Source organism: Hemitrygon akajei, chromosome 1, assembly GCF_048418815.1.
Source record: "Hemitrygon akajei chromosome 1, sHemAka1.3, whole genome shotgun sequence".
NCBI classification, from domain to species: domain Eukaryota; kingdom Metazoa; phylum Chordata; class Chondrichthyes; order Myliobatiformes; family Dasyatidae; genus Hemitrygon; species Hemitrygon akajei.
In genome coordinates this window covers 118,903,834-118,920,543 of record NC_133124.1, presented here as the reverse complement: position 1 = coordinate 118,920,543, position 16,710 = coordinate 118,903,834, and the positions used below count along the sequence as shown (strand labels likewise).

Sequence of the window (16,710 nt, the reverse complement as noted above, 5' to 3'; positions counted from 1 at the left end):
TAATGTCTCAACATTACATCCTAGCTTTTATATTCTAGTCCTCCAGAAATGAATGCTAACATTACATTTATCTTCCTTATAACCTAAGCAACCTGCAAGTTAACCTTTAGAAAATCCTGTAGTAGGACTCCTGAGTCCTTCTACACCTCCAATTTCTGAGTTTACTTCCCATTTAGAAAATAATCTACAACTTTATTCCTTCTACCAAGTTGCTTCATATCACATTTCAAGTTTGGTGGTGTTCAACAGATAGTACTATTGCCTGCAAGTCAATAGATTGCAGGTTCAAATCCCAAATGAAATTGGAGTAGAAAAACGTAAGCTGATGCTGAAAGAGTGCTGCATTGTAAAAGGTGCAATCATTTAGATGATAACGAAACCAAGTTCTTATCTGTACGGAGAGAGAATGATGTAAAAGACCACCTGAAAGGATGAAGTGTATGTGTGCGTATGTGTACTTAGGGAGGCAGTGAAAGGGTTGTCTCTCAAGCTTGTCTTGGTTGTTGGTGTTAAACACATGCGCAATGCCCTGATGGAGCACGTCAGGCCAAAACACTGACTGCTTATTCATTCCTCTCCATAGATGCTGCCTGGGATGCTGAGCTCCTCCAGTCTGTTTTGCTCTGGATTTTCAGTCTCTGCTGAATCTCATGTTCACTATCATCACTTATCAGCCACTCTACACAGCATCCATTGTTAAAGTCAATAAACATAGCCAAACAGGTGGGTAAAGTGATTAAAAAGGCACATGGAATGCTTTATTTTATTAGCAGAGATACAGAATACAAGAGAGGTTGTGCTAGATCTATATACAACACTAGCCAGGCCATACCTTGAGCACTGCTTACAGTTCTGATCATTACATTACAGAAGCAATGAGACTGCACTGAGTGGGTGCAGAGATGATTGATGTAAATATTACCAGGACTGCAAAATTCATGCTGACAGAAAATTGGATAAAGTAGTCTTCTTTGAAATAATGGAGACTGATAGAAGATTTATTTAAGGTATAAAAACTGCATAGGGAAGGACCTGATTCATTGCTTTTTTGTATTTTTTAAAAATTATTATTTGCTTTTTTGTATTTAGTTTGTCTTCTTTTGCCTATTGGCTATTTGTCTGTCTTCTTGTGTAGCTTTTTTTTTAAAAATTCTATTGGATTTCTTTGTTCTACTGTGAACGCTGCCAAAAAATGAATCTCAGTTGACACCTATGGTGACGTGTGCCCTCAATTGCTGCTCTGTTAAGTACACCTGCTGGTTAATGCAAATATCTAAATCAGACAATCATGAGGCAGCAAATCAAAGCATAAAAGCACTCATACACGATCAAGGGGTCCAGTTGTTGTTCAGACCACACATCACAATAGGGAAAAAAGGTGATTGAAATTACTTTGACTGTGGAATGATTGTTGGTGCCAGTCGGGGTTGTTTGAGTATCTCAGAAACTGCTGATATCCTGGAGTTTTCACACACAACTGTCTCCAGAGTTTAAAGAGAATGGTGCGAAAAACAAAATACATCCAGTGAGTGGTAGTTCTGTGGGTGAAAACGCTTGTTAATGAGAGAGATCAGAGGAGAACGGCCAGACTGGTTTAAGCTGACAGGAAGGTGGCAGTAACTCAGATAACCATTTAAGTGGCACCAGTGTGCAGAAGAGCATCCCTGAATGCACAACACATCAAACCTTGAAGTGGATGGACTACAGCAGCAGAAGACCACAAACATACACTCAGTATCAAAAACACAAGAAAATTTGCAGTTGCTGGAAATCCAAAGCAACACACACAAAATGCTGAAGGAACTCAGCAGGCAGCATCTATGGAAAGGAGCAAATTTGAGGGCAGGGTGGAAGTTGGAGGCTAAGTTGATGAAGGCAACAATGTACTGGAGTAAGAATTGGGGAACTATACCGGTGTAGGCTTGGAACATGGACTGTTCCATGTAGCCGACAAAAAGGCAGGCCTAGCTGGAACCCATGCAAGTGGCTATGGCTACACCTTCGATTTGAAGGAAGTGGGAAGAGCCGAAGAAGAAATTATTCAGGGTGAGGACCAGTTCCGCCAGATGGCAGAGAGTGGTGGTGGAGGGGAACTGGTTGAATCTGTTGTTCAGAAATAAGTAAAGAGCTTCAAGGCCCTCTTGATGTATAGAGACTGGACATCCAAAGTAAAAATGAGACAATAAGGGCTAGGGAACTTAAGATCATTGAAAAAGATCAAGAGTGTGTGAAGTGTCACGGATGCAGGTAGGAAGGGATTGAACTGGGGTGATAATAGAGTCAAGGTATGCAGATATAAGTTTGGTGGGGCATGAACAAGTAGAAACAATGTATCTACCTAGACAGGCAGATTTGTGGATCTTGGGTAGGAGCTAGAAATGGGAGGTGCAGGGTAAGGGAGCTTCGAGTTTGGTGACAGTGGATGGGAAATCCTTGGAGTTGATAAGGTCAGTGACAGTATGGGAGACAATGGCCTGGTGCTCTTTAGTGGGGACCTGTTCAACGGGTAAGTAAGAGGAGATATCTGAGATTTGTCGCCTGGCCTCAGCAAGGTAGAGGTCAGTCCACCAGACTACTACTGCGGGTTTGATGGTGAGATCAGGATTAGTGTGGAGAGCAGTGCGTTTGGAAAGAGTGTGGTTAGAATTGGAGAGAGGAGCGCTAAAGTTGAATGATTGATGTCTCATTGGCAGTTAGCAATAAGCAGTTCCAGAGCAAGTAGAAGACTAGAATGGGGTGTCCAAGAAGAGGAGGAGAGTTGAAGGCAGGAGAAGGGGTCGCCAATGTGGGCTGGAGAGTCCTTGTCAAAGTAATACAGTAGGTACGGAGACAGAGGCATCAGAAGAAGAGCTCAGAGTCATGGTGGACAGGCAACACACTGAGGTGCAGGGACAGGGGACAAAGGCAAGGTCCTTACTGAGGACAGAACATTCTGCCTCAGAGGGGAAGAACAGAGGGAATTGTGAAGATCTGGCATGGATAAGAGCTGCCTGGCCTGCTGTGCTCCACCAGCATTTTGTGTGTGTTGTGTGTATAACGCTTCGTAGCTTCTATAGCATCCTCCTCTCAGAAACAACCACTAAGGAATCCAATGTAATTGAGGACTAAATTATAGGGAGACTAAGGGAACGTGTATTCTTCCAGTGGATGGTTGGATGTCTGGAACCCTCTATCATTAAAGAAGTGTCAGATTGTACAGCTATGACTTGCAGGGTTCTTAACCTAGTGCTAGAAGATGGGATTAGGTTGAGCAATTCTCTTGCAACTGGCAGAGACATGATGGTTCAAATAACCACCTTTTATGTATTAACTTTTCAAGGATTCCATGAAGCCACGAAGTGATTACAAGTGACAGCCATTTCTCTTCCATGAGGGGAACATTGGTAACCACTGACAGATCTCTTGTGTCAGTGAGGGGAAATCCTCTTGCATTTGTACAGGGCCCTAGTGAGACCACACCTGGAGTATTGTGTACAGTTTTGGTCTCCAGGGTTAAGGAAGGACATCCTGGCTGTAGAGGAGGTGCAGCGTAGATTCACAAAGTTAATTCCTGGGATGTCCGGACTGTCTTACGCAGAGAGGTTAGAGAGACTGGGCTTGTACACGCTGGAGTTAAGGAGATTGAGAGGGGATCTGATTGCAACATATAAGATTATTAAGGGATTGGACAAGATAGAGGCAGGAAATGTGTTCCAGATGCTGGGAGAGTCCAGTACTAGAGGGCATGGCTTGAGAATAAGGGGTAGGTCATTTAGGACAGAGTTAACGAAAAACTTCTTCTCCCAGAGAGTTGTGGGGGTCTGGAATGCACTGTCTCTGAAGGCAGTGGAGGCCAATTCTCTGGATGCTTTCAAGAAGGAGCTAGATAGGTATCTTATGGATAGGGGAATCAAGGGATATGGGGACAAGGCAGGAACCGGGTATTGATAGTAGATGATCAGCCATGATCTCAAAATGGCGGTGAAGGGCCGAATGGTCTACTTCTGCACCTATTGTCTATTGTCTATTATCTCTCTGTGTCACTGTTTTTTTTAAAATCATAGTGTGATCTGCTGGACTTTGCACAAGGCAGCTACTACATTGCCATTACAACAATGGCTACACTTCAAGCGTACCCCATAGGTCGTAAGGCATTTGGAGATGTCCTGAGGTCATGAAAGAAATGATAGAAAGTGCTAGTTTTATTTTATTGGTCAGGTAAGGCAAGGTAAAACTGAGTTTTCCATTATATTTTAACAATAATGGTTAAAAGTAGCTGCTATTTTGAAGCAGAGAATATAACTGTGAAATATGTAGTTGATAATTTATTCAGTTATTAGTTTCACGTGTTTATTTATAAGATATATTTTTTCTTAGAAATTGGTGGAGTCTAAAAAAGGCAGTTCAATTAAAAGCTGATAATTAACAACAATATCCAACATTGACTGTAAAGCTCCTGTTTTGCCAAAAAATGTATTTCAATTACGTTTTTAAAAAATTAACCTTCCAAGGTAAAATAATTCAGCAGTGTAAAAATATAATTTGCAATATGCAACAATGATTAGACTAATATTAGATTCTCTATAAATCTTGTGATATTAGCATGCATATGGATTTTGACTGTACTTTTGGCCTACAGTTTACTTTAATTTTATTTTTCAAAATATAGTAACCTAATCATAGAACATAGAAGAGAGCATCCAACCCATCATGTGAGGATGTGAAAAGAATAAAATAGGTATTCTGTAAACTGGTGCTTGATGGGCGATAGCTCCTGCTTCTGAACTGCATAACTCTATGACCATATTGACTCTTGACCTCACAGTCTATCTCATCATGGCCTTGCACATAATTGTCTGCCTACACTGCACCTTCTCTATAACTATAACACTATATTCTACATTCTGTTATTGTTTTCCCTATAGCACTGTCAGAACATTAAACATAGAACTGTACAGGTCCTTCGGCCAGTGATGTTGTACTGACCTTTGAACCTACTGCAAGATCAATCTAATGCTTCCAGCCCGCATTGCCCTCCATTTTTCTTTCATCCATGCACCTATCTAAGAGTCTAAATGCCTCTAATGTATCTTCCTTCATCACCATCCCTGGCAGCATATTCCACACAGTCACCACTCTCTGTGTTAAAGAAAAAGCTACCTCTGACCTATTTTCCTTCAATCACCTTAAAATCGCATCCTCTCATCTTAGCCATTTCTGCCCTGGGAAAAAGGTACTGGCTCTCCACTCTATAAAGTTACCCCTCATTCTCCTTCGTTCCAAAGAGAAAAGCCCTAGCTCATTTAATCTATCCCCATAAGACATGCTTCTCTAAACCAGGTAGCTTCCTGGTAAAGCTTCTCTGCACCCTCGCTAAAACCTGTGCATTCTTCCTATAATAAGGCAACCAGAATAAAACACAATACTCGAAGTATGGTTATACCAAAGTTTTATAGAGTTGCAGCACTACCTCACAGCTTTTGAACTCAATCTCACGACTTCTTAAGCACCCTATCAACTTGAGCTGCAACATTGAGGGATCGACTGTTGTGAACCCCAACCCTTCAACCGCCACACTGCTAAGAATTCTGCCATTAAACCTGTACTCTGCCTTCAGGTTTAACACTCACACTTTTCAGACTGATCACCATCTGCCACTTCTTAGCCCTGCTCTGCATCCTATTAATGTTTCATTGTAACTGATGACAAACTTCTATGCAATCCACAACACTACTAACTTTTGTGTTAATAACCTACCCTTCCACTTCCTTCATCCAAGTCACTTATTAAAAAAATCTTAAAGAGCAAGGATCGCAGAACACTACAGATCCTTGCAGAATATCACTGGTCACCAACCTCCAGACAGAATATTCTCTATCTATTACCACCCTCTGCGGGCAAGCCAGTTCTGAATTGGTGCAGCCAAATTTCCATGGATCCCATGTCTCCTGACTTTCTAAAAGAGCCAACCTTGTGGAACCTGGTTGAATGCCTTACTAAAATCTATATATACCACATCCACTAATAATAATTAGTTTAATTATTGGAATTATAGTTCCAATAATTAGTTTTATCACTTCCTTGATGAATTCAATCAGGCTCATGAGACATGACCTGCCCCTCACAAAGCCACGCTGACTATCCTTCATCAGACTATGCTGCTCCAAATGCCTGTAAATCCTGTCTCTAAGAATCCTCCCCAAGAGTTTGTTCTCTACTGATGCAAGACTTAATAGTCTATAATTCTCAGGATTATCCGTATTAATTTTCTTGAGCAAACAAATAAGTTTTCCCATCCTCCAATCTTCAAAAACTACCCCTGTGGCCAGTGAGAACATGAAGATCATCACCAATGGCACAGCAACCTCCACACATCAGTGTGCATTTCCCTGAGTATGGCCATTCCCAATTTATGCTCCCAAGTTCCCGCCTAATTGCATCATAATTCTCCCTACACAATTAGTTACTTTCCCTTATTGTCTGTTCCAGCCCTGACCAAGCTACGTTAAAAATCAGCCAGCTGTGGTCACCATCTCTGAAATGCTCACCCATTAAGAAACCTGTCACCTGACCAGGGTTATTTTCTAGTACCAGAACCAGTACCAGCATAGCCTCTCCTCTAGTTGGTCTATCTACATATTGTGTCAGGAATCATTCCTACATGCCTAATGAATTCAACCCCAACTAAACCTTTTTCACTGAGGATGTGCCAATCAATATTAGGGAAGTTGAAGTCACCAATGACAACAACCCTACTATTTTCATATTTTTTCAAAATCTGCCTCCCGATCTGCACATCAAAGTCTCTTTTGCTATTGTGAGTTCTACAGAAAACTTCCAATAGAGTGATTGCTCCCTTCCTGTTTCTGATCTCCACCCACACTAACTCAGCAGACAATCCCTCCAGGATGTCCTCCCTTTCTGCACCTGTGATACTATCCCTGATTAGCAAGTTACTCACCCACCTCTTTTACCTCCCTCCCTGTCCATTTTGAAACATCTAACCCTAGAACATCCAGCAGCCATTCCTTCCGTGGTTACATTCAAGTACTTGTAATGGCCAAAACATTGTAGTTCTGACCCATCTCCCTTGTTCCTGATAATTCTTGCATTAAAATAGACAAATTTCAGTATGTCCAACTGACTGCTATTCTGCTCTTTCTACTGCCTGTCCTTCCTCACAGTCTCTCTCTATGCTGCATCTATCTTTACACCATACCATCTGTTCCTATCCTTGTCCAAGACTATACTAAAAGTCAGGGAGTTATAGTCACAGACTCCAAAATGCTTGCGCACTGAGAGATCTGAACCCTGAACAGATTCATTGTCTAGTAGGTATCTCTCAGTCTCCACCCAGCTAACAGGAGTCAGCTGCTACTCATTTCTAACTCATCACCTGAAGCCTATTTAAACCCAGCTCTCTTCCACAGTCTTTATTCACTCATTCAAACCAACCAGCTGCTCCTAGCCTTCAGGTACTTTGTTAAGTATTTATTCTCTTGTTTTGTGACCCCTTGTGGCTTGTTATTTTGCAGTTTATTATTAAAGTTATTGCTCACTGTTAATAGTCTCCTCTGCTCTGCTTTTGGGTCTTGTCTCCTCTACATTTCCTGTCAATTCTAGATTCAGCATGCACTCTCCTCTAGTTGTCCTATGGTGTCAGGAATCCTTCTTGGACACATCCAACAAATTCTACCCCATCTGAACCTTTTTTTATGATGAAATCATTTGTATGGATGGAATGCAAAATAAAGTTTTTCACTGTACCTCAATATGTGTGACAATAATAAACCAATTTACCAGTTTATCTAGCCCCACTTCTGTAGTCTTGGAAGCTGCAATATTCCAAGTCACTATAATGAAAGTTTCTGCTTGGACCATCCCTTAGGCAGTAAACCATTCTTCTGGCCATAAGCATTAACCTGGCCTTCTAACAATGCAAGAGTCAAAAGACTCTTCATTCAGTCTTCATTGCCTTCTGATCTTCATTCACTTGCTCTTGGGGATAATCTCCTTTCATCTCATTCTCTTAATAATAGATAGATAGATACTTTATTCATCCCCATGGGGAAATTCAACTTTTTTTCCAATGTCCCATACACTTGTTGTAGCAAAACTAATTACATACAATACTTAACTCAGTAAAAAAAAAATGATATGCATCTAAATCACCGTCTCAAAAAGCATTAATAATAGCTTTTAAAAAAGTTCTTAAGTCCTGGCGGTAGAATTGTAAAGCCTAATGGCATTGGGGAGTATTGACCTCTTCATCCTGTCTGAGGAGCATGGCATCAATAGTAACCTGTCACTGAAACTGCTTCTCTGTCTCTGGATGGTGCTATGTAGAGGATGTTCAGAGTTATCCATAATTGACCGTAGCCTACTCAGCGCCCTTCGCTCAGCTACCGATGTTAAACTCTCCAGTACTTTGCCCACGACAGAGCCCGCCTTCCTTACCAGCTTATTAAGACGTGAGGCGTCCCTCTTCTTAATGCTTCCTCCCCAACACGCCACCACAAAGAAGAGGGCGCTCTCCACAACTGACCTATAGAACATCTTCAGCATCTCACTACAGACATTGAATGACGCCAACCTTCTTAGGAAGTACATTCGACTCTGTGCCTTCCTGCACAAGGCATCTGTGTTGGCAGTCCAGTCAAGCTTCTCGTCTAACTGTACTCCCAGATACTTGTAGGTCTTAACCTGCTCCACACGTTCTCCATTAATGATCACTGGCTCCATATGGGGCCTAGATCTCCTAAAGTCCACCACCATCTCCTTGGTCTTGGTGATATTGAGACGCAGGTAGTTTGAGTTGCACCATATCACAAAGTCCTGTATCAGTTTCCTATACTCCTCCTCCTGTCCATTCCTGACACACCCCACTATGGCCGTGTCATCAGTGAACTTCTGCACATGGCAGGACTCTGAGTTATATTGGAAGTCTGATGTGTACAGGGTGAACAGGACCGGAGAGAGTACGGTTCCCTGCGGCGCCCCTGTGCTGCTGACCACCGTGTCAGACCTACAGTCTCCCAACCGCACATACTGAGGTCTATCTGTCAAGTAGTCCACTATCCAATCCACCATGTGAGGGTCTACTCCCATCTCCGTTAGTTTGTGCCTTAAGATCTTGGGCTGGATGGTGTTAAAGGCACTAGAGAAGTCAAGGAATGTAATCCTCACAGCACAACTGACCCCCTCTAGGTGAGAGAGTGATTTGTGCAGCAAATACGTGATAGCATCCTCCACTCCCACCTTCTCCTTATATGCAAACTGAAGAGGATCCTGGGCGTGCCTGGTTTGTGGCCTCAGATTCTGTATTATCAGCCGCTCCATGGTCTTCATCACGTGCGAAACAGAAGCAGCCATTAAAGGCAAAACTGAAGACAATTTGAGATTCAGGAGTTGGAATGAAAGGAGAGATTGTTCTGGACTTTTCAAAAGCATCATGGGTTTGCAAAAAGGGAATCATACTTGACAAATGTACAGGTTTTTCTTGGAACCAGTAACTGGTGGAATGGATGGGGAGGAACCAGTGTATTAGGATTTGGTGTAATGAGGTGACATAGTTTTGAGAACTAGTAGACAAGAAACAAAGGATAAGAATAAATAGCTAATTGCCTAAATGATAGTTGTTGATCAGTGGGGTGCTGTAAGGATCAAAATTGGACCTTTGCTATTCACACGATATATTAAAGATTTAATTCAGTGAATTGAGTCATATCTCCAAGAAAGCATATCAAAACACCAGGTAACTGAGATGTGAGAGGAGGATGCAGGAAGGATTCAGTGTGACCCTGACAGGTTTGAGTAAATTAGCAAATGCTTATCAGATGGATAAAATATAGATACATGTGAAGGTAGCTAATTTGGTGCAGAAACAGAAAGACAGATCATTATCTGAAACATAACCTTTCCATTTCTGCCACCAAAAGGAGGTCTGATCAATTAAATCAACCACACAGATACAATACATAGTTAAGAAGGCAAGTTGTAGGTAGGCATTCATAGCAAGAGGATTAACATGGAGGAGAAGGGCTATCCTAATGCAATTTATATGGCCTTGGTGAGACAATACGTTGAGTATCATTTGAAATGGTAGTTCCCTATGTGAGAAACTTTACATTTGTTATGGGAGGGAGTGCAGCAAGAGTCCAGAAAACTGACTTCTGGGAAGACAGGACTGATGTATGAAGAGAGATTGGGATAACTGCATGTATATTCTTTAGAGTTAACAAGAATGAGAAGAGGTCTCATTGAAACTTATAAAATCCTGATGGAGCCAGTCAGAAAAACTTGCTGGCATTAGCCAGAACGTGAGATAGGTCATTTAGGACTGAGGTAAGTAATTTCTTCATCAAAAGATTGGTGAGCATGTAAAATTCTAAAATTCTCTCCCATAGTAAACAATTAAGAAATCATTAATTATATTGAGAATGAGTTAGATAGCATTCTAGATTCAAAATTACAGTGCTTAAAAGACATTTGGACATGTATACAGTTAGAGGGCCGTGGACTAAATGCAGGCAAATGTGACTAGCTCAGGTAGGCAACCTGGGCAGCATGGACAAGCTGGGCCAAAGTGCCTGTTTATGTTCTGTATTAACTCTATGACATTCTCTCTCTTGAGATTAGCAAGATCCAGGGGGATGGAGAGAAAGCAGGAATAGGGCACCAAATTGGGTCCATCAGCCATGATAGTACCAAATGACAGAAGATGTTTAAAGGGCTGAATAGCCAACTCCTGTATAACATATACAGCAAAACAGTTTTGATGGGAAGGAGGGTCAGGAACTAGGTGATAGATTTTTAGATAATTTGCAGAAATTCCAGAGTGGTAAAGGAGAAAATGGAAAGATGTTTCTGAGGCAGTTAGTTGTTTGGATCTAGGATGTATTTCCTGAAGGGATTTAATAGCAGATTTTTGAAAAGGTATTGCCCATATACTTTAAAAGGAGAAACGCTCAGAGAGGACTGCAGTACTAATAGGATCTCTCTCTCTCTCTCTTTCTCTCTCTCTTTCAAAGAGCTGGCACAGTGACAAAGAACTGAATGGCCTTCATCTGTACAAGATTATCTTAGGAAAACCACAGTGACATCACTTGAGATATTACTGGGCAATGAGTGAAGTAGTTTGAATTAGGAAGTGTTGCTTTAAGCCTACATTCAAGTTCATGACTGCAGGCTTCTGGGTGGTGATATGACCGGCCGGAAAGCTGCAGACAGAAACAGCAATGTTAAATCTCTACTCTGCTCCAAAATTACACAAGCATTTTGCCTGACGCAGAAATGGAATCTGCAGAGGCATTGATATTTCTGGCAAGACCCATGGGCCTGCTCAAACACAAGGAATATATATTCTGGTTTCACAGCTACAGTCTGCTTGACAACTGAGCCATGTGCCTTTGTTGTCAGAGAGAATTATATGCATTTTTCACTCAGCTGTGCTGGAGAGTTGCATCTAAGTCAGGGAGTCATTGTTTCAAATTTTGTTCCACAGTCAGCTAACCCTTCCAGTGCAGTGGTGGGAGAGTCCTAAAGTGTCAGATGTACTATCTTTCAAAAGAGGCCTGTCAGATATATCACAAGAGACTATTTTGAATAAAAGTTGGGTGATCCTGGTTTATATTTATCTCTCATTCCTGTGTCTGGTACTTCAATATAAACAAACTGGTGGCCTCATCACAACAGTGTCTGTGGTTTAATAACTACTTCAACTGAAACATAAACTCTTTTTTCTCTTGCCATAGTTGCTGCCTGACCAGCTGAGTATTTCTAGCATTTTCCAAAGCAACACACACAAAATGCTGGAGAAACTCAGTGCGCGAGGCAGCATCTATGGAAAAGAGTAACGGTCAACATTACACGCCGAAACACTTCTTCAGGGCCGAGAAGGGGGAAGATGTCACAACAAAAAGTTTGTGGACCGCTTTGTTGATCACCTCCGCACCATCTGCCACCAATGACTCTTCCTGGTGGCCAAACATATTAGTTACCACTCCCATTCCAACATGCCAGTCCATGATGGAAGAGCAACTCCTTATATTCCATCTGGGTACCCTCCAACCTGATTATATGAATATCAATTTCTCCTTCCAGTAAACAATTCCCCACCCCTTTTCTACTCCCCACTCTGACCTTTTCCTTCTTCTCAGCTGCCTATTACTTCCGCCTGGGTCCCCTCCTCCTTTCTTTTCTCCTATTGTCCACTCTCCTCTATCAGTTTCTTTCTTCTCCAGCCCTTGACCCACCTGGTTTCACCTATCACCTCCCTTCCAGCCAGTCTCTTTCCCCTCCCTCTGCCTTTTTTTACTCTGGCATCTTATTTGTTAAGAAGGGTCTTGGCCCAAAATATCTATTTATTTCCATAGATGTTGCCTGACCTGCAGAGCTCCTCCAGCATTTGTGTGTGTGTAGCTCTGGATTTCCAGCATCTGCAGACTTTCTCCTGTTTATGTCTAGCATTTTCTATTTTTAATTCAATAAATGTTTCATTGTTGCAAAGCGAAGACCTAAAAGGGATGGTGGAAATGAACATCATTCATATATGTATTTAAAATTTTGATTAAAATGGCAAAATAGATAGAATCCAGCAGGATTTCCTCTTAAAAACTGCATCTAAGGGGGTTCATCTGTATGTTGTGTGCACAAGGACCTTTGAGGAACTGTAAACACAAAAGATTCTGCAGATGCTGGAAATCCAGAGCAACACACGCAAAACGCTGGAGAAACTCAGCAGGTCAGGTAACATCCATAAAAATGAATAAGCAGTCGACGTTTCGGCACAGTTTGAGGAACAGGGATTATTGTGCTTTATGTCTGTTATTTTAAGACGCACGTTCGCAAAAGAAATCCTTTATCAATCAGCTGTAAAAATTGATTTTAAAACTGAATCTTATTTTCTGCTGATCCGAGGAAAAAGTACTGTAGACTCCCTCTTGAAGTGACGTCAAGGAAAACAACATCCACAGCGCGAATTAAGCTTATTGCTATTGCTGTTTGGATGTAGTGACGTGTCAGAATTCTACATCCCTACCCTATTCAACCAGGCAGCGATGTGGCAGCGAGCAGATAACATCGCTTTACAGAGATGGACTTTCATGCCTGTTACCGGCTGGGAGCTCATTTCTTCTTGAATCTCTTTTTTAAAAACTTTTTTTTTTGGACAATAGATTCTACCGGGAACCCGCAGCTCGGAGTCAGCTGCGGATTTCAATGGTGTTGAGACTTTGCAATGATCCCCTTTGCTCGGGAGACCACTAGCGGTTATGGTCCAGATGTGCTGTTTTCACAACCACGCGGTTCGCATCCCACCCCCTTCTGTTTGCTGAATCTCAAAGTGATGACTGTTACTTGTACAGGCGATTCTTTATTCAAGCTAATTCACCCAACCCCACCACCCCCTCCACACACACACACAACAAATCTACTCTTCCTTCCATATTCCCGCTTTCCGATTCTACTATATTTCTTATTTTCATTGCAGGGAACTAAATCTAAAGATGATGCAAAATATGTGCGCAGAGAAGAGAATCAAATCAGATGCAAACCAATACCAGACATCTTACTGTATAAAAAAGTAGGTAACTGGACTAAGTTTTGTTTTGCTAATGTTCAGATTTATGCAAAAACGAGTCTGGATTGAAAGTTCCAGGGGTCTTAATATAAGCGTGGGTCTTTGTAGGTCGACACATGGTCTGTGATGAGAATCCAGTTGGTTTATATCCTGTTGACATCCCATTAATCATAAGAGACGCGTGCAACGTCTTAAATAAATGCCAAGTGGTGTGAATTAGAATGTGTACTTTGGCACCGATCACCGCTGCCCAGACGATTGAATTAGACCATTCAGAAGGGTTTCTTTTCCCCTCCTCTTCCCCGGCCACTCCTGCCAGAAAGAGAAAGAGAAAATATTTCCCTCGTCTGCACAGAATGTTGATGTTGCTGGCAATTAGTACCAAAATAATAGGCGAGTATGATAATGCTAATTCAAGATTCAATATTATAATACACACAGACAGACCCACATACAGACACATGTCACCGCACATCGGTTTACTAACAGTGATTGGAGGTTTAGAGCAACCTTCCTGTGTGCAGACAGGACATCTCGGCAAACAACGATACTTAACACACGTCTGCACTGTGCCACTGGGAAAAACCTGGGAATCACCTCACGGACCCTCTAAAATTAGAGCAACTTCAATTCCACCCTTCCAATTTCCAATGTAAGTAATGCACCCCTTTTAAATTTCCCCGTCCTTAATACCTCGGAATTGTTATTAACAATATAATTTGTCAATTCTTAAGGATTTTGTCACGGTATCGAACTCTTCTCACAGTTTAATCAAAGATCGATGTCTCAAGTCTAGCAAGTTCAGTAAAAAAGATAAATTACCTTCCTCTGCAGACTTCATGCTGCCTCGGAGATAAGCGAGAATAATAAAGTGACTTCCCCCTCTCTCCTTGTCTGGCCCTGGGAATTCTGAAGCTAAACACCGCTCTGTGAGAGATGGACAAAGTACCCAGTCAGTTGCATTCTGGTGCAACCGCTTCCTTGCAGAGGGCTGGTTGCTGTCACTGCTGGAGTTCCCACAGAGCTGTAATGCTGTGTGGGTGTAGGGCTGGTGCTATCCCTGCCGCTGCCTTGATGGGCAGGAGTTTCCTCAGGCTCCAGTGATGTGCAGTGTGTCTGTGTATGTGATGGAGAGCCGCCAGCGCCCGAGCCCCGTGTCAAACCAAACACACACACACACACACACACCCTCCCTCTGCAAAAACAATCAAAGAAGCAAAACACCCACCTTCGGCAGAGCGCGCGCACTTGCCTCTGCGCGTACACTCCACCCTTACCCTCTCGACTTGGCGTGCACACCGGCGCGCCCCCACCACCCAAACCCCGCTCCGCCCCCCCCCCCACACACTAACAACTTTTGTGGCACATTCAGATACCCGACCCCCCAGCTCCCCCGCGCGCACGGCTCTGCTACCCATGCACGCGCGCGTGTAATCCGAGTTCGTCGCCCGCATGAACGTGACGCTTTGCTCCGGCTCTAGGCGGCGCGTGCACAACTGGTGAAACCTCCCCGATGCGCTTTCCCGCGAATCAGCGTACACGCGCTCCGGGGAAAGCTTCCGATAGAGGGGCGACCCCACTTTCTCGGTGACTCCCTCGCCATACTCACGCACTGTTACGGTCCCGGGCATACACTCATTAGTTAACGCCAGACAGCGCCTTTGTGTTGCTGGGTGCTGTCTCAAAGAGAAATAACAACAGCCACCTTTACCTGCTACCTGCTTTAATAACATCCAATCAGTAAAGGACAACTCTACTACCAGTGACGCTTGAACCGTGTTGATTAGGTGGGTTCCTTGCACAGCCAGCTGTGTAAATCAAACAGTTAACGAAGACGCAGTATTTTCTATTTGTTATTTGGACATTGAAACAATTTATTAAATATTTTCATATTATTCTATAAACAAATATATAATAAATCAAATGATAAAAATATACATTTGCAAATCTTTTAATAATTATATTTTAATGCTGTTATAAATCATTGCCAACATAAGCATTTTTGACATTCAAAAACAAAATGCTGTTGTAAATCAGGAAAGAATGTTGGAAACTCCCAGCAAACTAGGTGGCATATGTGGAGAGGGAAGAAGAATTCAGGTTGGGGAAAATTAGAGATGAAACAACTTTTAAGGAGGAAATACAAAAGATTTTGCAGATGCTGGAAATCTTGAGTATCACGCAAAAGTTTGGGCAGCCTCCAGTTAGTGAACGGGAGCACGAGAACAAGCCGTGACTTCACACAGGTCCACAATTGTAGATTAAAAAAAAGAAGTGCTTTGCAACAGTTTTCTGAGCCTGGACTCCATCCAATCAATGAACGGGATTCATTTGCAAGGGCGAACAAAAATAAGGCAAGAGAAAGTGGAGCGGCCCTTGTGTGAGTGGGCCAGTGTTAGAGTGGCTTTGGCTCATCAGGCCAAAGGATCTGGTAAGTTTCTTTTTCTTTATTCTTCATTCCTTGGCTGTTAGGACACAGTTAGTGCAGTGAGAACGGCTCCAGAGGCTGTGTTGTGATCTTTGTGTGAGATGTGGGACTTCTGGGAGGCCTGCAGTCTCCCAAACAACCACATCTGCACCAGGTGCACCAAGCTGCAGCTCCTCAGAAAACGTGGTAAGGAACTGGAGCTGCAGCTCAATGACCTTCGGCTCATGCAGGAGACTGAGGAAGTGATAGATAGGATATAATCACCCCGAGGTTGGAGGATGCAGGTAACTGGGTGACTGTTAGGAGCAGAAAGGGAAAAGGGTAGCCAGCATAGAGTACCCCTGTGGCCATTCCTCTCAATAATAGGTATACAATTTTTTGATAATTTTGAGGGGGTGAGATGCAGCAAATGGGTCTCTGGCACTTGAGTTTGGGGCAGTGCTTCAAAAGAGAAGCAAGGGGAAGAGGACTGCAGTAACAATAGGAGATTCCATAGTTAGAGGAATAGCGCCAAGATTTTATGGACATGATAAGAGGTAGTATGTTGCATCCCCAGCTGCCACAGATCAGGGATTACTCAGATTGGGTCCATGGCATTCTAAAGGGGAAGGGTGAGTAGTCAGAAATCTTAGTACATATTGACACCAATGACATAGGTAGGAAAGGCGAGGAAGTCCTGAAGAGAGATCTTAGGGGGCTAGGTAGAAAGCTGAAAAGCGGGATC

General features: G+C 42.6%; 1 protein-coding gene across 2 annotated transcripts in view; it reads right to left on the bottom strand.

The window, feature by feature from the left end:
* The window catches only part of nfatc1 (nuclear factor of activated T cells 1), a 286,505-nt gene extending 271,751 nt beyond the window's left edge, over nucleotides 1-14,754 (bottom strand). The window contains exon 1 of one of the 2 annotated variants that reach the window (XM_073050710.1): nucleotides 14,381-14,754. In XM_073050710.1, the coding sequence (XP_072906811.1) occupies nucleotides 14,381-14,399 (19 nt within the window). In that variant the 5' untranslated portion in view covers nucleotides 14,400-14,754. The remainder of the gene's footprint in view (nucleotides 1-14,380) is intronic. The other variant, XM_073050704.1, reaches the window with a different exon arrangement.
* Nucleotides 14,755-16,710: the final 1,956 nt, after the last annotated feature.